The sequence below is a fragment of the Lactuca virosa genome, chromosome 3 (genome assembly GCF_052849685.1).
Source record: "Lactuca virosa cultivar CGN04683 chromosome 3, Lactuca_virosa_CGN04683_v6, whole genome shotgun sequence".
NCBI classification, from domain to species: Eukaryota; Viridiplantae; Streptophyta; class Magnoliopsida; order Asterales; family Asteraceae; genus Lactuca; species Lactuca virosa.
The window spans coordinates 58,561,218-58,586,291 of record NC_136428.1 but is presented as its reverse complement, the minus strand read 5'-3'; the positions used below and the strand labels follow the sequence as shown (position 1 = coordinate 58,586,291).

General features: G+C 37.0%; 2 protein-coding genes across 3 annotated transcripts; one reads left to right on the top strand and one right to left on the bottom strand.

The window, feature by feature from the left end:
• Nucleotides 1-5,275: 5,275 nt before the first annotated feature.
• On the bottom strand, nucleotides 5,276-8,967 carry EMB2794 (Tetratricopeptide repeat (TPR)-like superfamily protein). Of its 2 annotated transcripts, none has more exons than XM_079084657.1 (4): nucleotides 6,380-8,967; nucleotides 6,184-6,236; nucleotides 6,028-6,095; nucleotides 5,276-5,726 (listed from the first exon to the last, which is right to left on the bottom strand). In XM_079084657.1, the coding sequence occupies exon 1, from the start codon at nucleotides 8,793-8,795 to the stop codon at nucleotides 6,513-6,515; it is 2,283 nt and encodes a 760-aa protein (XP_078940783.1). In that variant the 5' UTR covers nucleotides 8,796-8,967; the 3' UTR covers nucleotides 5,276-5,726; nucleotides 6,028-6,095; nucleotides 6,184-6,236; nucleotides 6,380-6,512. The 2 variants fall into 2 exon arrangements, with proteins under 2 accessions (XP_078940783.1, XP_078940785.1); XM_079084659.1 differs by having other exon boundaries at nucleotides 6,028-6,067.
• Nucleotides 8,968-23,179: 14,212 nt separating this feature from the next.
• Nucleotides 23,180-24,519, top strand: LOC145165771 (Protein prenylyltransferase superfamily protein). The gene has a single exon (XM_079084656.1). The coding sequence runs from the start codon at nucleotides 23,309-23,311 to the stop codon at nucleotides 24,290-24,292; it is 984 nt and encodes a 327-aa protein (XP_078940782.1). The 5' UTR covers nucleotides 23,180-23,308; the 3' UTR covers nucleotides 24,293-24,519.
• Nucleotides 24,520-25,074: the final 555 nt, after the last annotated feature.

Below are 25,074 nucleotides of genomic sequence, written 5' to 3'. Positions count from 1 at the left end.
GATAAGCACGAAGCTTAGTCAGTTCCCCAAAATACCACATACACAGATAATAAGCCTCTCATGGCTATAGCTCGTTGGACCCTCCGGTCCAGTCTCGGTGTGGACCCTCCGGTCTCACGGCTCGTTGGACCCTCCAGTCCGGTCTCAGTGTGGACCCTCTGGTCTCACGGCTCGTTAGACCCTCCGGTCCGATCTCAGTAACATATAATATAGCATATATCACACAGACAAGATGCATAACTCAAGTAAACACACAAGACCCTCCGGTCACTCATAGATACCACTCATGGTAAGTATAGTGAGAAGACTCACCTCGTAGCTAGCAAGTAAAAGTCCTGTACTTGGGAATCTCGAACTAGCCTCTGCCTAATACATAAGATAATTATCTTTAATTAATAATCTACTCATACTCAATTACACCAAAGGTTGTTTTCTCTTTCTCTCTAACTCTTGGAATGGGTAAAAGGCCATTTTACCCTTCCATGGTTCCCACTACTCATGTTGACCAAACCCTGAAAGTCAACAGAAGTCAAACCCGAGTCAACAGTCCAAGCTTGACCTGACTCGCCGAGTGCACTCATGTGACTCGTCGAGTCCACTCGTTCCTCAGAAGTCTCGTGAAGGTCCAGCTCGTCGAGTTAACCCCTAACTCGACGAGTCATCGTAGCGTCCAGCTCATCGGGACAAACCCTAACCGACTCGTCAAGTCAACTCATGGACTCGGCGAGTCTCTTCGATTTGATTTCTTATTTACAGGTTTTAAGGCAGATCTACCACTCCAAACCCTAGATCTAGGTTCCCAAGACTCTATTATCACATAAAGTTTCGATCTTTACATTCATGCATGGCACTTTGGGCTTGAAATGCCAAGATCATGCTTTATTTGGGGTTTCTCATTCAAGGATCTATTATGGCTGAATAAAGCATAGAACTTTAGACTCTAGGGACCTCACAAGGTCCAGATCTAATGTCCACATCCCTAAAGGTGCTCAAAACCTTCAAGGTCCCAAATAAGATGGAAAATAAGCCCTAAACTCTAATGACATGAGATCTACCCTAACTAATGAGAAAGATACGAAGTTTATATCTTAAACAGAAGCTTCTGGATGATTAGCAACAGATCTATCAATCTCTTCTCGTTCCTTGCTTGAAATCCTCCTCTTCTCTTCCAAAAATACACTAAAGTTCCCAATATTAGCTCAACACTTTCTCAAAAGCTCAAGGGGGCAATTAGGGTTTCTCTCAGTGAAGATAAGCAGATAGGGAGCCGCAATGGAGGCTACAAGTGTCCTTATATAGGCCCCAAACTTGGGGATTTACGGTTTCATTTCACAACGCCTACTCGGCGAGTCGACTCTCGGACTCGTCGAGTAGGTCATTAATCTACGTGGCCGCACCCGACCCTACTCGACGAGTTGTAGCACCAACTCGTCGAGTTGCTCAATAATCCTCAAAAATAAACAATTAAATAATATACCTGAAAGTCCGGATGTTACATTATAACTGGAATTACTAATAAATCCTATTTATACATTCATAACAACGACTATGAATATAAATATAAATTACACTTAAAGTATAGTAAGTATAGCCTAACTTACCGAGAGCTTCTATTTCTCTGGCCCTCTAACATCGCAGGGTCTCGTTAAAGTAGTCGGAAACTATGGAGTAAAGGGACTAAGAGTACAAGAGAATTCCAGAGGAATCTGGGTGAAAAGGGATGAAGAAAATGAATGAACTCGTCGTCTATTTATATTAGGAAAAAGGGGTGTGCGTCGCCCGCTTAGTCGGTGCGTGTCGCTCACTTGGTCATAGACCTTGCAAAACATGACACGACACGAAAACCCGACACGAAATTAGAGGGTTAGGGTCGGAGATTTTGACACGTTTATGTAAACGGGTTGACACGACACGACACGATAAATAAACGGGTAGGGTTAGGGTCAAGACTTTCAACTCGAATATGACCCGTTTAATTATATATTATTTATTATAAATTTCATATTTTTATAAATATATTATATGTTATAGACTTGTAGTGGGCCAAACTCAAGAGTTAGAAATAATATTTAAATTTTCAAAGTTATTTAATTTTACTCATCCTCACCACTTATCCCCTTCGCTCCCCAACTTCAACTCTTTTCATTTTGCCTTCTAAATTTAATAATTTTTTTGTCATTCCATCTCCTAACTCCAATGTTTCACTTTTTCATTTTTGCATCCATAACTCCTACTTTCCAACCTTTAAAATGTTTCAAGCAGACATGACACAACATATTTACAAGGTCTAAACCTTAACCCGAAACTCGACACGAAACCGACACAAAAATAAACGGGTTGACACGACACGACACGATAATTAAACGGGTCGGGTTAGGGTCAAGCCCTTTCAACCCGTTTAATGTCTTGACACGACACGAACCCGACACGACACGACACGTTTGCCAGGTCTACTTGGTCAGGGTGGGTGACGTCGCGTCGTATGGGTGGTGACACGTGTTGGGTTTCTATTGAAGTGTCAGCGCGCGCCGCATATGTTGTCCATGTGCGTGGCTGTGCGCGAGAATTCCTATTTTCTTTGAAAATTCATATCTTCTTCATACGAGCTCGGTTTTCGACGTATTTTATATCCACGCATAGCTATCTACGAGATCTGCAACTTTCATTTAGACTTTGTCGGCTAATTTTCACATTATTTTTAAAACTATATTTTTAACAAGCTTCGACTGTAAAAACCCGTATAAAAATCATAACTCTCTCATATGAATTTCGTTCTTGACTGTCTTTATATCGACGGATAGGTAGGATCGAGAGTGGGCATGGGCTTACCATGACTATCATGTGACTCTGCCCTTGACACCATTCAATCCAACAAAAAGGAAGTCCTTTTTTTCTTTCAATCTTTAACCCAAAAGCAAGCCATCAAGTGAACTTCGTTAGCCATAAGAAAATGGATGTTATTATATAGGTGTCACCACTATTTCTAATTTCTCTGATCTTGTTCTTTCTTACTATATGATCTTAAGTGATTGATCTTTTAGGCAATCCAAAGGCGGTGCTTAGTTACAATCAAGGTAATCGGGGCAACATGAAAAGCTTCGACACCGCTAATCCTCCTAAAAAAACGCACCAACGATTTTTTACTGTCACCGCTAGTAGTATTAATTTTGCATTGCTAATACCGTGTCGCCACTATTTTCGCTTAAATTGTTACTGCTATTTGTGATGGTGCTGCTAAATATATCACTGCTATTTTTATGAATCAACTCAACTCTTTTCCCCCTTCTCTTTTTGCAATTACAAACCCTAGACTCATAGCTACACATACAAAATCATCATCTCTATCATTCATCACTTCGATAATAACTGTCATGAGATATAGACTTGCTGCTGACATGTAAATCATGGAGAATTTGCAAACAAGAGCTTTTTCGATTTTGCAATTTGCCACATCTCTTTCTAATATGTGGTTTTTTATATTTCTGCAAAATCATTTTGCATACAGGTTTCCAAAATTGATGTGCATTTGGATGCAATAAAATGGAAGCGGACAAGATTAATGTTCTTAATGATGTTCTTTGTCTGTAACAATGAAGAATGAGGGAAGGGGGAAGAGTGTGATGCTTTAAACATTCATTGTTGTTGGAGTGGCCAGAGACAAGTTGCAATTGCACTCGTGGAAAACCATGGTTGAGCTAGAGAGTTCTTGAAGTACCGGTAAGGAAAGAGAGAAATAACAATGGCGGTGATTGGCGACGAGGTTGTCAATGATGGTGGCGAGGTTGGTGGTGTTTGGTGATGTGGTGGTGGTGGTGGTAGGCTACAGTAGGTGGTGGTGGTGGTGTGATGGTGGTTTTTTCATTAATAATTAAAATAAGAAAAAGAAAAAGACAAATTTGACTAAAAATGCAGATTAGTGTAAAGACACAGGGACAAAAACTGTAATTTACTGTACACATTTTATACTAACGTTCCAAATCATCTTTATAAAAAAATGACAAAATTGCAAGAATGATCCTTGTGGTATGTTGAAAATTGTCACTTTGGGTCAAACATGTTTGGACTAGCACAAATGGTTCAAAAGTTTCATTTTGATGCGAGTTTGGTCAATTTTGTTTTGATTTTTTATAAAATGACGATTTTACCATTTGTATTTTGTTTTTTCAGTTTTTTTATTATATAAATCTAAAAAAAACCCACCCCCCCCCCTCTCTCTCTCTCTACAACAATTTTTAAAAAAAAACCTAAAATACCCCCCCCCCCCCTCCCCCCTCATTCTTCCCCGTCTCTCTCTTTCTCTTACAACAAAAAAGAAACAATTTTTAGATACCTCTCGTTGGAAGCCATCGTATTGTCGGAACCGTCACCCTCATCAGAGCCTCTCGCCGAAGCCGCCACCCTCACCAGACCCTCATCAGAGCCTCTCTCTCTCTCTCTCTCTCTCGTCGGAGGTAGGCTCGTAATCGGACCTCCGTCGGAAACCACTAGACCTCAACCCACCATAATCGGACCTGCAATCTGTCGGAGATGATGTGTATCTCTCTCATCATCGACGAAACCCTTAGCAAAACCCTAGCCTCTGGCGTCGCTAACCGGCAACAGCTCTACAAACCCTAATAGAGACGGCGACTTGTGGTTTCTGGCACCACAGTCGACGAACACCACCATTTCAAGTCTAGTTTCAAACATCTCTGACCACTTCCTATTATCGGGTTTGTAAGAGAGATGGCAAGAGAGGTGGCGTTCCATCTCTGTGTGTGTGTGAGAGAGAGAGAGAGAGAGAGAGAGAGAGAGAGAGAAGAAGAAGAAGAAGAAGAAGAAGAAGAAGAAAAATAACGTTTCAGATCCGACGAGTTAGAGTTTCAAATCCAACAAGTTAAGTGGCGTTCCACCTCAGATCATTGAATCAATTTTTGGGTTTTGTGTGTGTATAATCTTTGTGTGTGTTGAATTTATTGAAAAATCAATGGATGTTTGTGTTGATATGTGTGTGTGTTCATGTGATCTGATTTTGTGTGTATGTGTTCATCAGATTTGATTTTCTATATGATTTTTGTTTCTAGGATGATTTTTTAGCGGAGATGAAGTGGCAGAAAAGTTTAGGAGGAGATGAAGGTGGCAAACGATGGTGGTGGCAGAAGATGTTCTTGAGTGTTCTTGAATCTATGAATATGTTCTTAGGTGTTTATCAAACACTAACACACACACACAGAGAGTATTTTTTTTTCTATAATAAAAAAACTGAAAAAAGAAAATACAAAGGGCAAAATCATAATTTTATAAAAAATCAAAACAAAATAGACCAAACATGCATCAAAATAAAACTTTTGGATCACTGATGCTAGTTCAAACATGTTTGGCTTAAAATGACAATTTTCACATACAATAGGTACCATTCTTGCAATTTTGTCTAAAAAAAATTTAGCAAGAAGTTTAGTCATTCTATGTTTTAGACATGCTTCCCTTCCCAAGCTTCAATTCATCTTTATGGCCTTCCCATTTATACTCTTTCAGTACACTATCTATCTATTTGAAAAAAAAAATACAATATAATAACTGTATGTGAATATACAATTACTTACAATGAATGAAAAATTCCCTCAAAATTGTGAAGAAAAAACTAATTTTCAGAGATTCTTGACCTCATCTGCCTCTCCCCTATTCTTCCCAACAGCAACAATTTCATTTTGCTGCCAAAAGGCTTCCAGCATGACTTCCAAAGCTACCTGCAAACATAATCAACTCATGATTTTTTTTTCAAGAAAAATAGTAAAATTTAACTTTAACACATGGTTTAAATCTTTAACTATTTTCAACTATCTAAAATACCCTTCAAGAAAAACTAAGAAACTACTGTGTACTAAAATAACTAATATCTATTTACTTGTGTAATTATGACAATGGGCAAATAAGCAATTTTGACACTAGAATGATCGAATCTTTTAAATTAACAAACATGTTGCAATTTTAAGAGATGAAGAAATTTCAAAATAACATGCTGAAACTAAACAACAAACCAATACATACCAGATTCAAGAACTGGGTTATGCTGAAAGATGATGGAATCCTGATGATTAGGTGGGATAGATTAGAAGCTTCAATATTTAAAGAGGGATAATTAGTAATCAAGGTTTCCTCAGATTAATAACTTAACAAAACATACATAAGTTGCATAAAACTCACACTTGGTAATCAATGAGATTCATGTCGCCTCTTTGAGTGGATAAATCCCATATCTGTGATAAAAAGAGATACAAATAACACTTATCAGTAAGTATCAACAAAGATACTTTAATAAGTTCATGAATGGTCATAAAATTACCTTCCACATTTGATTCTTTTAATGTAAATATGAAAATGATAAAGATGTATACTTTACCTTAGTTTGAGGATTGCAAAAGTCTTGATCCAAATTTATACGACTTCCAATGTGTTCTTGATCCACAAATCAATATATCCATGTGCAACAAGATGCAATCAAGTAATGAATTTCTCACTTTTTGCTTCAAACCCTAATCACTAACACCATTCATAATTTGTTTTCCAACCATCTCATTTTGCAATTCCTCAGCTTCTTTTGTATCACCAATCTCATAATACTTTTTCACAAGACACCCATAAATCACATCATCTGGACAAACACCATTCACAATCATCTCATCATAAAACTTTCTTGCTTCCACCATTTTACCACATCTACACAGCCCACAAATCAAACAAGTGTATGCATGAAGATCAAACTTTACACCACTTTCCACCATTTTGTCCCTCAATTCCAAAGCCTCTTTAACATTCCCGTGTTTTAAATTCCCATCAATCAAACACGTGTATGCATTTACATCTGGAATCAAACCCTTTCCCACCATTTCATCAAACAGTTTCACACCCGATTCTAATTGATCATTTTTACAATAACCATCAATAAGAGCTGTATAAACAATAACATTAGGCTCAATTCCAACATCTGACATCTTACAGAAATGGTCCATTCCCTCATGGACATATCCAAGTTTGCACAAACCATCAATTAAGACACTGTAAGTCACAACTGATGGGGTCAAACCTGTTTCATTCATTTCTTGAAACAAATCAAGAGCTTCTTTTTTGTGTCCTGATTTAAAATACGCATCCATAATCGTTGTATAAATCACAAAATTTGCATTTATACCGTTTTTCTTCATTTCTTGAAGAACAGCCTTAGCATCTTCAATCTTTTTGTCATTACAGAGTCTTAGGATCAAAGTACCATATAGCAATAAGTCTGGTTTGAAGCTTTTGGCTTCCATTTGTTCCCAAACATTCGTAGCCTCACTTACATTATTCAATTTTATATGCCCATGAAGAAGAGTTGTATAGCTTTTTATGTTAGGTGATATACCGGTTTTAAGCATTTCTTGAAAAAACAGATCAGCTTCTTTCATTTTACCTTCTTTTGTAAGCCCATCAAGTAAAGCTGTACATGTAAGTGTATTCACCATAACACCTGCCTCATTCATCTCTTTGATTAACTTCACAGCCTCCTGAATACAACCTGCTTTACAATTTGCATCGATTAAAGAAGTATATGTGAATTCATTGGGAATAAGACCAACACGTCTCATATCCATGAAAAACTTAATTGCTTCTTGCATCATTCCTTCTTTACAGAAAGCATCGATGAAGGTGCTGTAAGTTACCACGTTTGGTTTCAATCCACTTTTCTTCATGTAATGAAGAAACTCAAATGCTTGTGGCATTCTCCCAAACTTACACAAACAGTTTATCAATGCATTGTATGTGATCACATCAGGGCAACAACCGATGTTCTTCATATCATTATATATACAGATTGATTCGGTTAACTTCCCGAGCTTACCATACCCATCAATAAGTGAATTATAAGTAACAATATCTGGTGTAATCCCTAATGCTTTCATCTCCATGTAAAATCTTTGTGCACCTTCCATGTCTCCTACTTTACACAAATAATCAATCATGATATTGTAAGTGAATACAGAAGGCTTAACACCAGCCACAATCATTTCCTTGAAGAACTTCTGTGAGAAGTCTCCTTTATCAATCTTAGTTAATCTACCCAGAAATGAATTACAAGAACGTGCTTTTGGGAGAACTTTATGAGATTTCATCCTTGAAAAACACTCATTTGCTTCCTCAAATTTCCCTAATTCCACTAATACATTGAATAATGTGTCAAATACCCCCCACCCTGGACGACAAGCATTTCTGGTCGACCACATTACATCAAACACATCAAAACCTGGCAAAATTAGGGTCGAACTAAGCAAAGATTTTAGAATACCATGAGCTTCATTGTAAAGCTTATGGAAAAACAAAATATGGGTAAGAATACAATAGGCCTCAGTCGTATGACAAAACTTAGGTCGGGTTTCAGCCCATTTGAAGAACTTCAAAGCTAACGTAGGTTCTTCGTTTAGTTGTAATAGTATTTTCGAAACCCAAATTGGGGCTAAACTTGAATCAAAATATTTGATGATCCTATAATCGTCCCAGCGCTCATTCTTAACAATTTCACAAATGGATTCCCGACCAAGCTCGTCTCCGATTTCGTCACAGAAAGCCTTACTCGAAAAAGGGTACCGAAATAAGCAGAGAAAACTGGTGACACAGAATAAGAATGTGTACGATGATGGTGATGAACAGTTGCAGAAAATTATTTTATTAGGATTCAATGGAGACGGTAAATTTCTTGTTGATGATAATAGAAGGCTTACGCGATGATTAGGGTATCTTGTTTTTCTTCCCATGATGACAAGGCTGCGAAGAAAGACGAACATCGTCCGAGCAAACTAGGAGAGTGAACTTCCATTCATTGTTGTTTTAAGCGTACGAATTTGTACAGTGACAGTGTTGTATTGAGTAGGGATTAAGTTGAGGTGGTGCTGGTGGAGATGGAGGTGAAACAGTTGACGACGAAGCTAGTTAGGGTTTTAGCCACCAGGGGTTCAAGAAGACAAGCGGCAAAAGGTTTTTCTCATTCCATTCTATTACTGTAAATACGGTTCGGATTTGACCCGTTTTTTAATAGGTGGGCTTATTTTGGGCTATTTGCTAAAGGGAGCCCAATATTTTATTGGAGAATAATGTTTTGTAACTTTAAAGACTGAACGAGAACTATGAAATGTAAAGTTTGAGTCAAATATTAAAATATGGTATTCAAATTATTTTCAACATTCATTTTAGGTTTTATAAGTTAATTATTTATTTAAATAATATAAAATAAGTATAGAAAGAAACTTACATAAAGATAAAGTAGAATGTTCTTTATGTAAAACCCATAAAATACAGTAAAAGAAAAGATATAGGTATGTATATATGGTGTAGTGAGTACGAGTATATATACTTCCCACCTACCACGTCACAGAAAATAAATGGTGTTCATGATATTGGTAACCTTCACGAGAATCAGAAAAGGGCGTTTAGTGCCACATGAAATAAGGTTAAAGCCTTAAGGGGAAAAAGGTGAATCATGATAATTGGAAACTACGTTTAATTATTAAAATGATATATGACTTATTAGAAAGTTGAAAGAGTTATCGAAAATATAACCGAATATATCTTAAAGACCATTTTTTCAATTATTAAGAATATAGACTACAAATATCACGAATCTTGATTGTGAATTAACGAGGTGTTCACTTTATCTAACAACCAAACCTCGTCTTTGTAATGTGATTCACGAAAGAGCACTACGCCTTGCTAGTCATTCAAACAACATTATTTTCACAACAACCTCAACACACTGGAGAATGGTGTTTGCGAAAGCCATAAATTCTAGGGGTGGTAAATCGTGCTATCGTTTCATGTTTCTGTCTGACACGACACGACATGACAATGTTTTTTTTTAACACGACACGACCCGATGTCGTGTTTTTTTTAACTAACACGAAAACGAACGAATTAAAAAATGACAAACACGACACGACACGACAAATATAACATACTAAAAACTAGTTTATTTAATGAATATATTATCACATATAACACGATAAACACGACAAACACGAAAAACACGATAAAGAACTGCTAAATCGTGTCAATTTCGTGTCGAATTTTGAACACGAACACGACACGACACGACATCGTGTTTTTTACAGCTAACACGAACACGAATTCAAATTTTAGTTTCGTCCAAATTTCGTTTCGTGTCGTATATTTTTGTCGTGTCATGTCATAAATTGTCACCCCTAATAAATTCTCGCAACTGGTTGTCATAAAAAATGTGCAAGTTTTTCATTCATTTTTATATAAACATGAATTCAATTGAAGATGATATATGACATTGAAAAGGAAGATTGTTATTATTGTTCTGGTCTTAATTCATTTTCTGACGTCAACCTAGATCATTTGAGCTTTTATCATGGTGGCCCACTATAAGATAATATGCATGATTATATATTAGAAGCGATGATAGGTGCTAAAGAAGACAACCGAAAGAACTCAGAAAAAAAAATCAAATACTTAATAAACATGTAGAAGTTTTCTTAGCAGGGGTGAAAGAAAAGTTGGAATGGATAATAATACTAAAAAAACAATTAAAGTTGCTAGAAAAAATGGATTTAGTATACAGGAGATTAACATGTTTATGGAAGAGCGGGGACCATCTTAAAGATGTTATTAGAATTAGAGGAGTTATTATTGGTCGTGGGAAAATAATGTATTGATTGCAATTTCCGAGCGTGCGGTGAGCCCCTTTAGGCTGCTAGGTGTAGGCAACATGTTATTACATGTTATCACACCCAAAAGGTGTCACATCATCATCCTAGTCATAAATGGGTGTTATAACACCAAAGTTGGAAATGGACAACACCAAATAACATGTGATAACACCATTTATTTTCTATTTTATTTTTTATTTTTTTTTTTATGTTTGTAATTCCCATTTTTCTATTTTGTTTTATTTTTTTAATTTATGTCATAATAATTTTTAAAAAAACATATAAATTAAATAACACATAATTAAATTAAATACTAATTAAAAACTACATTACAACGAAAAAACATAAAACAACATTCCAACGAAAAAAAAAATAGACCGAAAAAAAAAAACAAAAAAAAAACATTACAACGAAAAAAAACACTAATCTTCGTCTAAATATTTCTGCTCAATCTTCGTCTTCATTTTTCGGAGTGTCTCCAACCGTCTCGGTGACAAATTATCATCGCTAGTTTGAAGAATTGCCAAATCTTTCGCAATACGATCGTCCTCGGCTTCACGACGCAAGAACTCAAAATGTTCCCATTGCAAATCATATCTTTTACGCGCGATTTCGTTGTGCTCGTCAATTTTTTTTTTCATTTCGGCTTGCTCTTGTCGTCTACTTTCGGTTTCATCCGCGTGCCGTTGAGCATGCTTCGCTTTGTCGCGGCCTATTGGTTGTCGAGGAGGGGAGATCTCTTCAATGTCGTTCAAGTCGTCCGGTATCTCATCCGTGTCCGCATTGAGGTCGATGTTCGTGCGTGCGTCCGAAACATCGACCGAACCCGAGCCGCGCGACCTCTTCGATTGTTGTTCCGTAAATGTGTCGGTTTTATTCCACTTTGGGTCTTCCTTCACAATCTCCCAAATTTTTTCGTGCTAAAAAACGTGACCGGTCTCCACATGATATTGCTCCATCGCCGCTCTATAAACGTCAAAATCGGTCGCACCACTTTGCTTGTGCGAGGAAAGCTTGTTGTAGGTGGAATTGAACTTGGTACACTTCTTGCTTATTTGAGTCCATTTGCTACTCAACATGTCGTGATTGCGGTAATTTTCATCTTTATTCAAAAGGCTACGAAATTTCCCGATCACGGCTTCCCAAAAGGCAACTCTTCGCATGTCGTTTCCTTGCGTTGGATTTTTTGATGTCCCGCACCAAGCCACCGCCAATGCGTACTCCTCGTCTGCGGTCCACCATGTTGGAGGTTCGTCTTCCGATTGCTCCACCGCAACCGCTTTCCCTTTCCTTCGTGATCTCCCTTTTTGGGCCGTTTTTTTTCCGCTCCCCCCCCCCCCCCGCTTGCGTCTCGGGTACAGTTTGTTGAGTGGGTTGTGGTTGTGTGGTATTTTGTTGAATTGTAGCAAATTGGTTGAAAATGTTTTGTGGAAGGTTTGTAGTGAATTGTGGTGGTGGTTAGGCGGGATTGAAAAAGTTGTCTTGTGTGTTGAGAATGTTCGCGTACATTTCGTATTGTGCAAAACCAAGAGGCGGAGGTGTATTTTTGTTTGGAGGAGGAGTGTTGGGGTTTTGATCCATAGTAGGGAAAAGAGATTTTTTTTTGAAGATTTGAAAGTAAAAAGGTTTGTATAAAAGATAAAGGTTGATGTATATGTATATATATAGTTGTAAAAAGATTGAAAATCTATTAAACTTTTTTTTTTTACATTTTTGACCGTTTTACAATGGTTGAAAAATCAAAAATATATCCGTTGGAGTTAATTTGCGTAGAAATCCTCCCGTTGTCAAGCGTTACCATCGTAACGCCTTATACCATAACGGCTAAAAACGCAAGCCGGGCGCGGTGTTCGGCGCGTTATACCGCCGTTATTAGATTGCCACGTCGGAATAACGCGTACTCGCGTTGCATATACCTACCCGTCTTAACAACCTTTTAGAACAAGAAATAAAAAAAATACAAAACTTTGTTATTGTGGTCAAATTAGAAAAAAAAATTGTTAACTAGTCGATGACTTTAGTGAAAAAAAAGTTACCTCATAATGGTGATATGCTAAAACGGCATTAAGAGATTACTATAATTGAAGTGATAATTTTTTTCAGATTATGATGGCTTTACCAGAAAAAAAAATCTAATGTTTAAACCACAAAAATAGATAAAATATAGTGGATTTTGTGTAGTTATCCATTTAATAAATGTGTCTGAAAACTAAATTCTATTGAAAAATAATGGTGATTAAAATTTACATCAAAAGTGGAATTAATGTTATAATAGCTCTTGAGGTTAGGGTTGTAAACGAACTGAACGTTCAGCGGGAAGTTTGTTTATGTTCGTTTATTTATTAAATGAACGAATATAAGCACAAATTCTCGTTCATTTAGTTAAACGAACGAACATGAACAATAGTCTTGTTCGTTCAATTATGTTCATAAACGTTCGTTTATGTTGTTTGTTTATGTTCGTTCATTTAAGTTCCTTTTATGTTCATATATGTTCAATTGTATTTGATTACAGTACTATATTATATGTTCATTTATGTTCATATATGTTTATTTATCTGCGTTCGTTCGTTTAACATGTTCACGAACATAAACGAACGAACATGAACAAGAAAACTCATTCGTTTTATTCGTTCGTGTTCGTTCGTTTGTTCGGCTAACTTAAACGAACAAACGTGAACAAACCATTGTTCGTGTTCGTTCGGTTCGTTTACAACCCTATTTGAGGTGAAAAGAGTTTAGCAGGGGAGGGAAGTGGGTTGATTGAGGTGGCACTTTGGTATCAGAAGGTACACCACTCCACTCGAAAAAAGATATATTTGGTGGGTTCAACAACCACTTAAGGCGGGAAGCAAATAATTAAAATGAGAAGACCGACTAAGAAGGTTCATTAAGAACACCACTCTATATTGGGTCTGGCGGCTTCAACATGAACCACTCCCTTCACCTTTATATCTTCTTTATTTTATTTTATTTTTGGCTAACATAGAGGTTCTAAACTAACAACTAATTAGGTGGTTATGGGTTCAATCGGGGTGAGAAGAGAAAAATAATTATTTGTCGTTCCAAAAAAAATCATTATTGTAAATATCTTAGTTTTTGTAGTGTGTTCAACTTATGAACTTATGTATTTGTCAAAGTAACAAGTGTCAATATCTTATTTTCTCATTATTCTTATTTAAGCATTGTACTTTTTAAGTACAATCCCATAGTTGAGTTTCAGTTTACAAATAACGTCTTAACCTTAGAAAGTATAATGTTATTTTTGGTTTGTCCATGAAACTACAAGGCTATTTTTTGTTTTGCGTATGAAAGTACAATGCTCTTTCTGTTTTGCCCATGAAACTCCTTTTTTTTATAAATATAGAAAGTAAATGACCATTTTACCCCTTTCATTGTTTCAATAAAATTATACTTATTTTGGCTAATAACAGCAATGTCATTTATATCGTTGTCCTTTTTTTTAACTAAAATAGTTTTAAAACTTATACCAATGTACTTTGAAAATACATTGTAATTTATAAAACTTCATATTATTTCATGTTTTCTTACAATTAAAGTTACGCATTATTTTTTTGTTGATATTTTATTTTATTTTTTGCCTGTATAATGATTATAAAAATAACAACTGTGGTTTCCATGGGTTATAACCTAGTTTTATTTTATTTTTGGCTAACATGGAGGTTCTAAACTAAGGGGTTGTTTGGCGGGATCTGAATTATTAAAATCTGAATTTTTAAGAGGTCTGAATTTCTAAGAGGGTCTGAATTTTTAAGATCTGAATTTTTATCATATTGTTTGGTTGGAACATCTGAATTGTTGTCTAAATTATAAAAATGACCATTTTACCCTTCTATATTATTTTTTTTCCGAATTCAATGTTTCTGTTTATAAAATAATCGGACCACTTCTTGAGTAATCAAAAAAATATAAATATAAACACTATACAAAATCTAACATAAACAAAAATCAAAATCAAACATAAACAAATGTGACTTTTACACCATGATTGACTAATCGTTACATAAGCTACATCATTGGGATTACATGTAACGTCCGCAGATTTGGACTAGTCAATTTAGAGACAATGAGCATCAAAAATGAGTTTTTGATTGAAGATTATTTAGAAGGAGTAATCTTAACCAAGTTGTAGAATATGTCACAAGGGGTCCGTACATATAAAGAATGCCGAAATCCGAGTTATAACGAAGAAGTTATGGCCCGTCGAAGTTTCGCGACAAAACCGTCACGGCACTACGCGACGTAAATAGTGAATTTACGATAGAGTACTTTTTGGCCTTAATGATCTAAACAAAAGTTGTAGTATACATTAAAACGAGAGCGTGCATAAAAAAACGCCCAAATCTGACTTCGTATGAGGAAGTTATGATTTTTCTAAGATTTGGCCTAGCAGTGCACGACCCGAAACTCGAATTTTAGATCGAGCGTTTTTGGCCAACGCGACCTAAATGAGAATTGAAGATCTCATTAATAGGAACTCAACGACAAAAAGACAGACGAAAACGGAGTCCGTATGTAGAAGTTATGAATTTTACGCGGACATTTAACAGTGTAGTCACCTTCTACTGTTAAATTTAAGATCGGTCGAGAATTAGCCAACGGAGTCAAAAGGAAAGTTGTAGATCTTATTTTTACCTACGCGTGGGATATAAAGAACGTAAAAAACGGAGCTCGTATGCGAAAATTACGGATTTTAGAAGTCGGAAGTGTGTTGTGCGAAAATGGGTGATGTGGCACAGTCTTGGCCATTGCTTTCTCCCCAAGTCTTGCCAGCAGATGGTGACATGTGGCACCAAGTTCAACCATATTTCACCCTATAAATAGAACCTCTCGCACCCTCATTTTCTTCACACCTTTCCCATTCTTTCTTTTCTCTACACTCTCTCTAAACCTCCCAAAAACTCCTCTAGCGCTAGAAGAAAGCCTTGGAGCGCTCGACGACTCCGAGAAGAAGAGCTTTCGACTCGGAAGTCATGCCCCTGCAGAGCCCGACTTCTAGCCAAACCCCCTCGTAGGTAAGATACGCCTACCTAATTTTTAATATAGCTTTTATTTAAATATATTAACGTTATTAAGACCTTATAATAATTATTTGAGCTATTATTATGGGTTATATAAGTGTCGTTATAATATCTTTTTAACTACTCGCAGTACGGGGAATCTGGTTTAAAGAGCCGCATAGGGTTGTTGGATTTCAGAAGTGCTATATGCCAAAATTGTCACACCCCAAAACCGGAACGGCGGAAACGTTCGGGGGCGGAGGACGTCATGTTTAGTATCACAAGACATGTATCATAGTAATCAAAGTAATAAACAACCATTTCATTAGAAAGAAAGTGTTTACAAAGTATGTGGTTCACATAATGTAGTCTACAAAGCAAATAACAAAATAAGACATGAAGCTATACTGCTCCATCTTCTGAATCCCAGAGCGCGTACATGTCTATTGGTCTCCTGAGAATACAAGTTATTTTGAAAGAGTATATCAACATTTAAGCTGGTGAGTTCATAAGATTTTAGTGATGTAAGTAAGTTGTAAGAAAGATGTAGTAAGTTGTAAGTTCTTTTAGAAAAGTTCGCCTGTTCCTCCAGAAAATCCTATATTTCCTGCTTTGATGAAAGATAAGTAAAAATGACTCTACAATCCTTTCTATGAGTACTAAATGGATACAAGTTATATAAAACCCAGAGTAAACAAACAATCGGTTGTGTGTATCTGCCTTAAGCCCATAACCAAACAAGGAACAAGAAATGAGGCGGAAGGTACACATCTCATTGTTTGTTAGATCATCGTTGTATATAACCCTGGCGTATTAACTTGGTACTCACAGGAGTTAACTGTAATAGTTCCTTTATATTAGATGAAAAGATTCTTTAAGAAAACCCTTATTTATTTTAGTAAAAATGGTAACCACAATAGTTCCTTCTATAATCACTTAGTTTATACTAGCTATATATAATCTAATATCGAATAGATAGTTAATTGTGTGAATCTGTCCTAAGCCCACAACCAAACAAGGAACAGGAAATGAGGCGGAAAGTACACATCCAGCTACCTATCGGGTATTAATTATATATAACCCTGATGTATAAACTAAGGTATTATAGAATTAACCACCTAAGGTCCTTTAAGCTATACTGGTTAATAAAATGGATTAAACCTTTACTGGTAAGTTTCTAGTTTTGTATACCAAATGTTCTATTTGAAAAGTATGTTTTGTACTAGAAAACGGTGCATTGAATTAGTGTCCTATGACCTGACCCATACCTGGTACTCCTTATGATTACTTAGTGTATACGGAATATATATATATATATATATATATATATATATATATATATATATATATATATATAGCTAAGAACAAATAGATAGTAGGATGGGTCTGCTCTAAGCCCACAACCAAACAAGGAACATGAAATGAAGCGTAAAACACACATCCTACTATCTGTCGGACCCGATTAATATATATCTCTGATGTATAAACTAAGGAATCATAAAGTTAGCATTATAGGCCCCTTTCTATTGAATGTACTAGACTCGACTGTTCTGCTTGTAGTTTGAAAAGATGTAAGTTTTCCCTAGTTTATAACTATCTTAACTCGAAAATAGTTTGCATTAACTTTCAAGTGGAACTGTCACAATATGAAAGTAATGGGAAAATGTAAGTATACAGTTGTCTTTTGAACTGACAAACTGAAGTACTGATTACCTTAAAACAAGTTTGTTTTATTTTGGTCATAATGTGATGAATAGTACCCATACTATACGCTCTCCCTGAAAGAGATTGTGGGAACCAAACGCGACTTCCGCAAACAAATTGCTAGGCCGTGTAAATTCACATTAAAGTTATATGATCATGTATACCCAATTTACTATCACCTTTTGTTTAGAACAATGAGTTAGTGATTATTGGTATAATTAGATCCTGTATTGTTCTTCTGCTATAGCATTTAGTATGTTCTTTCTATTATAGTATCTTAGTATGTTCCTTCTGTTATCGTATATTGTATCTTCCTCCCTGTTTCTCTTTATAGTATGTTCTCTATGTTATCGTGTATTGTATGCACCTCCTTGTTTCTCTTTATAGTATGTTCTTTATGTTATCGTGTATTGTATCTACCTCCCTGTTTCTCTTTATAGTATGTACTAGTGTGAACTGAACCCCTAAACTATACCTATTATAGTTTACTAGTATATTTACCTTGAACAGTTATTGACTTGAAGAAAAGACTCATTTATCTACTAAGTTATGACTGTACTTTAAAAACGGAGTTTTATAAACTATAAAGTAACATAACTTTAAAAGAGTTTTTGAAATGTTTTGATCACTTATAAATACATAAGCAATCCATTGAAATTATGTTTATAACAAAACATTTACACAATTATCATTGTGTTCAATTTGTATTCCCCCCTTAAAAGCATTTAAAACAATTTAAAAGATTGATTATAGGGGTATAAACTCACCTTATGTGGGTGATTAAAACTAATATACGTGTAAGGATGAGAAGCTCCACTAGTGAAGTCTCGAGACACATACGAGTCCTAAATGACATATAATGACATATATCGGCATGAATATAGTGTTTAGAAGCAACCACATGCAAGGAAACACCTTTAGGGACTAGGAAACACTTGGACCAAGTGTTAGAATCACATGTGATTCATCTAAAGGGGGAGTGTACGGCCACAATGAGGAGTGTGCGGCCATGGGTGTACGGCCATGGAGTGTGCGGCCACACACTCTTGGTAACAAGTGCACAAAAGTGTCTTTTAATGATAGGGAAGCTTTGGGGACAATTGCTCATCAAGTGTTGAAGCTAGGTTTACACTTTGAAGGCCCTTTAGGGGTGTACGGACACACATGAGTGTACGGTCGTACACTCCTTATGTTCTTGAGTTATGGACGAATTAAAGGTGTTAAATAAGTGTTCCTAACATGAACTAAGCATAGGTAAAGAGTACATACGATTTGGAGGCTCAAGAGGGTTCACAATCACCAAGAACAAGTGTGTGTTCTTGGTGTTCTTGGTGAAATGGATGAAGATTTGAAGATCTAGCCAAAAGATGATTTGCATGGATGAAATCAAAGGGTGTTACTAGGTGAAGAAGGATAACAACAAATCAAAACGGAAGAAAGGCTTACATTCTTGAAGATCGGGGTGAAAAGCTTGATGATAGTTGAGAGAAAACTCGAGTTCTTGACTTAGAAACTGAAGAAATGACTTAGAAATGGAAGGATACTCTAAATATGGGCAAGGGTGTACGATTATGATGGGTGTGCGAGTGTGCGGCCGTACACTCCCTCTAATGGAGTGTTGGGCTCGATTTCCACGCGAAGAACTTACGCAACTCAATCCTATACCCAATGCTTGAAAGTAGTGAGCTTAGAACCCTTAAACAGACTCTAAACAATGCTAACTGATAGCAGAAACGGGTCTGACACTCAGTTGAATTGAATGGTTGGACTTTACAAGGAAAAAAATTTCGGGTTCTCACATCATCCCCCCCGTTAGATGGAATTTCGTCCCGAAATTAGCTTTCTTAGCAGTACTACTGAGGTTGCGCTTCTCTGATTGGCAGAATACCCACTCGTAGACCTGGGCAATTTTGCCCTAATGTCCATGATAGGATTCCTACCTGGTCCATCTATTATTACCTCGTGTATACAAGTCGTATATAATTAAGATTAGTTAGACGGTCGGATGTGTGACTCTGCCCCAGGTCCACAACCAAACAAGGAACAGGAGATAGGGCGGAAGCACACATACTAAATATGCGTAATCATAATCATATACCACCCTCGCGTATACACTGAATAGTGATAGGTGGGCTGTATTCATCCTTAGCCTCTGTGCTTGAACTTGATCTGCTGAACGAGTGGTATTTCGGGAAGGTCTGTTGAACATACGGCGGCAAGGCTTCGGAGGGCAAAGTACTCTTCGCATGAGTACTTCGGGGTTTAGAATACGAGGTAGACGATTCCGAGGTCTGGGTTGGACTGTCATTACGAATGACGAGGGTTCCATGAATTTGACGGTCGATGCGATAGAAACATATGAACTTAGTATGGTGAGGACAACGCCAACTCATGACGAACGATAGCAACGGACTCTTTACTGAACAAAAGTTTGGCCGATTTGAAAGAAATGTTTGCTATACGATGATGTATCTCTAGTGTGCTCGACAATGAACCCTGTGTATACTTTCTAGTGCTTTCTGTTTTCCCCTTGATGTTAACACTTCTACGTATCATACTGCGATGAGCGAGTACATACAATGAAAGTGCTTTGATAACTTGTGTCGATACTTTATACTAAGATTCTTCTCGGTACCACTATGATCGCCTAACATATACAAGTTATGAATAATTAAGATGAATAGGACGGTCGACTGAGTAACTCTGCCCCAATTCCACAACTAAACAAGGAACAGGAATTAAGGCGGAATCACTCACTCTAAGTCTGTAAAATCTTAGCTATGCATAACCCTGATGTACATACTAAGCCATCATAGCTTCTCTGAATGAATCTTTTAGTTCTCTTGAATACTGTGACTTGTTTAAATAAATGAGTTATTATAATTACTTTTAAGTGTTTTCCCCAAGTTTTAATCTTATATATAAATATAAATTAATTTTTAAAGTAATTCTTTAATTCGAAGACGTGCCGCTGGTCGCTGGCGACACCGGGGTAGATTCTCTTGCGGTGATCATCAGAATTCGTCCATCCGCTCCTGAGTTCTTTGTTATCGGGCAATCCCTCCTATAGTGTCTATTCTCACCACATCCATAGCAGGCTTGGTTTTCTTTAACTCCGGGGACTTGGGAGATCGGTTGACCCGGTGCCCTGCAGAAACGGACTGTGTGTCCCTTTCTGTGGCAGTTCAGACACTGCATTTCCCGACATACTCCGGTGTGGTGATAGTTGCATTTTCCACACTTCGGGAGGGTTCCAGCATATCGAATGGCAGGTGCTGGAGTAGCAGGTGTTGTGGCGGCGTATATAGAACCCTTTTGTTGCTCCTGCGGGGTTTCCTGTGTTGTTCGCTCTTTCCTCTTTTTCCCCGACTTTCGTTTATTGTCCCCTCCCTTAGATGGCTCGGGAACGGGGACCACCACGCCATGGCGGACTCCATGGTCAATGAGTCGCTGTGCCAGGCGTTTGGCACTATCGAATGTGGTTGGGTTAGAAGACAGCACATCTCCTTGGATTGGGGCAGTTAGACCCCAGATGTATCTTTCTATCTTCTTGCACTCCGGGGTAACCATCCCGGGGCATAGTGCTGCCAGGTCGTTAAACCTGTCAGTGTAGGCCACTATGTCTGAGCCAACCATCGTGAGCTCCCATAGTTCTTGTTCCAGCTTTTGAACTTCGCCCATCGGGCAGTATTCTTCCAGCATTAACTCTTTTAGGTTCTCCCAACCTATTGAGTTAGCCACTGATAGGGTCATCTTACACATAGATATGAAGTATTTGATATAAATTACGTGCTATGTGTGCATATTATTTGAATACTTGCCTTCTATGCTGGATGAACGATTTTATACATGTTTTAAATAATTTAAATTGTATATGTATTTTATATCTACGAATATGTTGGGTAAAACATGGGTAGATGAATGATGAGAGATGAAAGATGATATGAGTGAACATTGGCAGCTATAAACTTAGTGTCTAACAAATAACATCGCAACTATGGACTTAGTGCCTATCGAATAAACATGGGTAGCTATGGACTTAGTACCTGTTAGATAAACGTCGGTAGCTATGGACTTAGTACGTGTTAAATAAACTTTGGTAGCTATGGATTTAGTACCTATTAGCTGAACACTGGTAGCTATGGATTTAGTACCCGATGAATGAACTTTAGCAACTACGAAATTAATGCTTTACGAACAAGCGTTGGCAGCTATGGACTTAGTGCCTATCATATAAACCCTGGAAGCAATGGGCTTCGAAATGAACGAATGCAAGATAGATGATTCTTAGGTTAGATCCTTACGAGTAAGGAAGATAATGGGGATGGGTAATTTGGTTGATTGTTTGATGTTTAAACATAATAATTAAATTATCGTGGGTTGGAAACCCTATGTACTCACCAGGTGTCGATATGAAGCTACTTTACACTGGGGGATTTAAAAGAGATGTAGATCACTAGTGTAAATGAATGTAAGATCTGTTTATGCTTATGTTTCTGTATTGACGATGACATCCCAAATGTTTTAAAATGGATAAAGATACATTTCTTCGGAAATGCTTTGATAACGTATTTATCATGTTTTTCTGGGAACAAATTCCGCAACGTTTTTATTAAAAGAGGTACTCTGATTTTTATAAAGCATAAACAAAATCGGTCTTTTCTGTCCGTGAAAATGGGGATGTCACATTACATGACCTTGTGCTGCATAAGGTACAAGTATTGCATGTTGCTTTCCCATCTCTATTTTTTACATATGTTTAACCAATTTGCTTTCCCCACCAATAATCAAACATCTTCAAATCATTTGTATTGAGTCACCATGTAACTGATACCATCAACATATACAAAACATGAGACCAGAAAACATGAAAACGCAGCACAAGGGAATGAAGAAAAAAACACAGATAACATGAAAAAAATCATTTTCTTTGATTGAAACCAGAAAACATGAAGAAAAAAAAAAGCAGAGGCAAAAGCAATACAGAGGGAAAAAACGCATCCTTGTTCTCGTTCTAGTAAGAAATTAGCAAACATTTGGACAATTACTAATTTTATTCTTCCTGTAGATTTGTATTTTCGGATGATATCTACAATGTTTAGGAGGTGATTTAAACTTGAGCAGGATGAATCATTAATCAAATTACCTTGCACCTTTCAAGCAAAACAAAAGAAAAAACTTAGGGCAAAGCATATGATTGCAGATCGGAGGCGATTTCAAGCAAACCTGGAGGGCTTCGCTGTTGGCGGCGATGACGTCGCTGTCGGATGCGACATCGCTGGGGGAGTGGGAGACATAGGCGGTGGTCGCCCGGTGGCGGATGGGCTGGCCGATTTACAGATCGGAGATGCAATGGGGATGGAGCGTCGTGTGTTGTGAAAGAGAAGAGGGAAAGTGGGGACGCAATATTAAGGGCAAGCATGTCTATTTTTTATTCAGATTTGGTTTCATATCTGAAAAAATAAGAGGGGTATGATAAATTAAGAGGTAAAAATTCAGATGTTACCAAACACTCTTAATCTGAAAAGTTAAGAGGTTGCCTCTTAATTTGTCAATTAAGAGGCTATCAAACAGCCCCTAATACTAACTAGGAGGTCATGGGTTACATTCCAGTGAAAAGAGAAAAATAATTATTTGCCGTTCAAAAAAAAAATATTATTGTAAAAAAAAAAATTAAAGAATTGCTAATTTTTGTAAGATTTTCCAAAAAAATCATTTAAGGTTTGTTAACTTTTCCGGAAAAAGTTATAAGTGGTTGGGTACCAGTAGACACAATAAACAAGCGGAGATAATTGTATCTTGATTTGACTATCCTTTTTGTTTTCTGGTGATATCTCCCGTCTTCTCTCTCAACCCAAACCCTTATCAAAACCCTAGAAGTCACGGAAAAAGCTCCAAGGTGCAACAATGGAGTCTGCTCTCTCAACTAGATTACAATCGTCGTTCCATCACCGGAAAAATCCATTTTTTAATCCATCCAGTTTAAACCTTATCAACTCAAACCCCTCTTTCCCCCTATCAAAACAATTTAGACAATCCGCAGTTAAAATCAAGGCCTCCGCCGCTTCCGATGCCACTAAACCCACAAATAACCCCTTCATACAAAGCCTCAAGCTCGCCGCTCGCGCCATCGTATTCTCCGCCACTGCCGCTGTCGTTATCTCTAAATTTCAACAATACCCCGCCATGGCCGAACCCAGTATCCAGAGTGTCGTAACAACAGAACCCGCAACACCTGAAGAAAGTCAAGAAACCCTTTTACCGGAGTTTCTGGAGTCGAACTCCGAAGCGATTTCCGCCATGAAAACTTTACTCGAACAGAAATTAGAAGCAGGGGAGGATGAAGAGAGCTTAAAAATCTTGAAAAAACTCGTTTCTGCCCAACCCGAAAACATCGACTGGAAATTCCTGATGGCGAGATTGTTGAATGAAATGGGCGAGGTGGAACCTGCTCGAGCTGCATTGGAAGAAATTCTGACGCAAAATCCACTTTCTTTCGAAGCATTATTTGAGAACGCATTATTGATGGACAGTTGTGGAGAGGGTGATGCAGTGATCAAGAGATTAGAAAAAGCTTTGGAGATTGCAGAGGAGGAAAATAAGGAGAAAGAAGCAAGGGATGTACGCTTGATCATAGCTCAAGTTCAGTTTTTGCAGAAAAACATTGATGAAGCATTGAGGAGCTATGATGAGCTTCTTAGTGAAGACCCAAATGATTTTCGACCATATTTTTGTAAAGGAATGATATATAGTTTGATGGACAAGAACGATGAAGCTAAAGTTCAGTTTGCCAAGTATCGTGAGCTTTCACCCAAGAAGTTTGAGGTGGAAGGATACATTCGATCACCATTGTCAAGAATGAAGCTTTTTGGGACTGATGACCAGAATTGATTCATGGGTATTTTCCAAGAGTTTGAAACAGAGAGACGATATGGTTTGATCCTAACCAATGTAGCAGGCGGTATGTTATTGATTTACTGCAAAATAAACATGATAATACGGTTTTTGATGGTTTCATTATGAACTTTATGGTGCCCTTTTATGGTTGAAGTATACCTTGTTTCAATTTGATTGTTTCAAGTACTTGTTCCAATAAGAAACAACTAATGTTTACAATATTTTTGGATTCCAAACGTGAATCTTTAGCTTTGGGTCATTTGGGCATCGTTTGTCTATAAATATCTAGCTAAGCTTCCTCTCATGTTCACTTTCACTGCTTCTTGAGATGAAAGCTTTCAATTAGTTCGAAATTAGATGGAAAATTCTGGTCCGTTTTTTTAATCTTGAACATGTTATGGTGGGATCTTGGATCTGTTCATTCACTTGATAAACAGCATGATTTAGGTACCCATCGTTTGTTGGAAGAAATTACTGAACTCCTAAGTAGTTAATTAATATTTATGAGGAATAGTTCGTTGGTTACAAGTTACAAGTGATGGATCTATTGATTAGTCGTTCTTCTAACAAAAGAAAAGCAAGATCATTGTAAATCACAAAAAAAGAATTGTCATGTAAATTTTTTGTAATTACTCGCTATATCAATGAAAAATAAGGCAAATATTAAAAATTTAAAACACAAGCACACCACAAGTACAGAATGCACGATGATTTACGTGGTTCACTCGATTTATGAAACCTAACTATGTAGATGGGCAAACGAAAGAGGATTTTAT

Bases quoted from the DNA above. Each gene is read 5' to 3' on its own strand.
- LOC145165771 (XM_079084656.1), top strand. From the start codon at position 23,309: ATGGAGTCTGCTCTCTCAACTAGATTACAATCGTCGTTCCATCACCGG.
- EMB2794 (XM_079084657.1), bottom strand. From the start codon at position 8,795: ATGTTCGTCTTTCTTCGCAGCCTTGTCATCATGGGAAGAAAAACAAGA.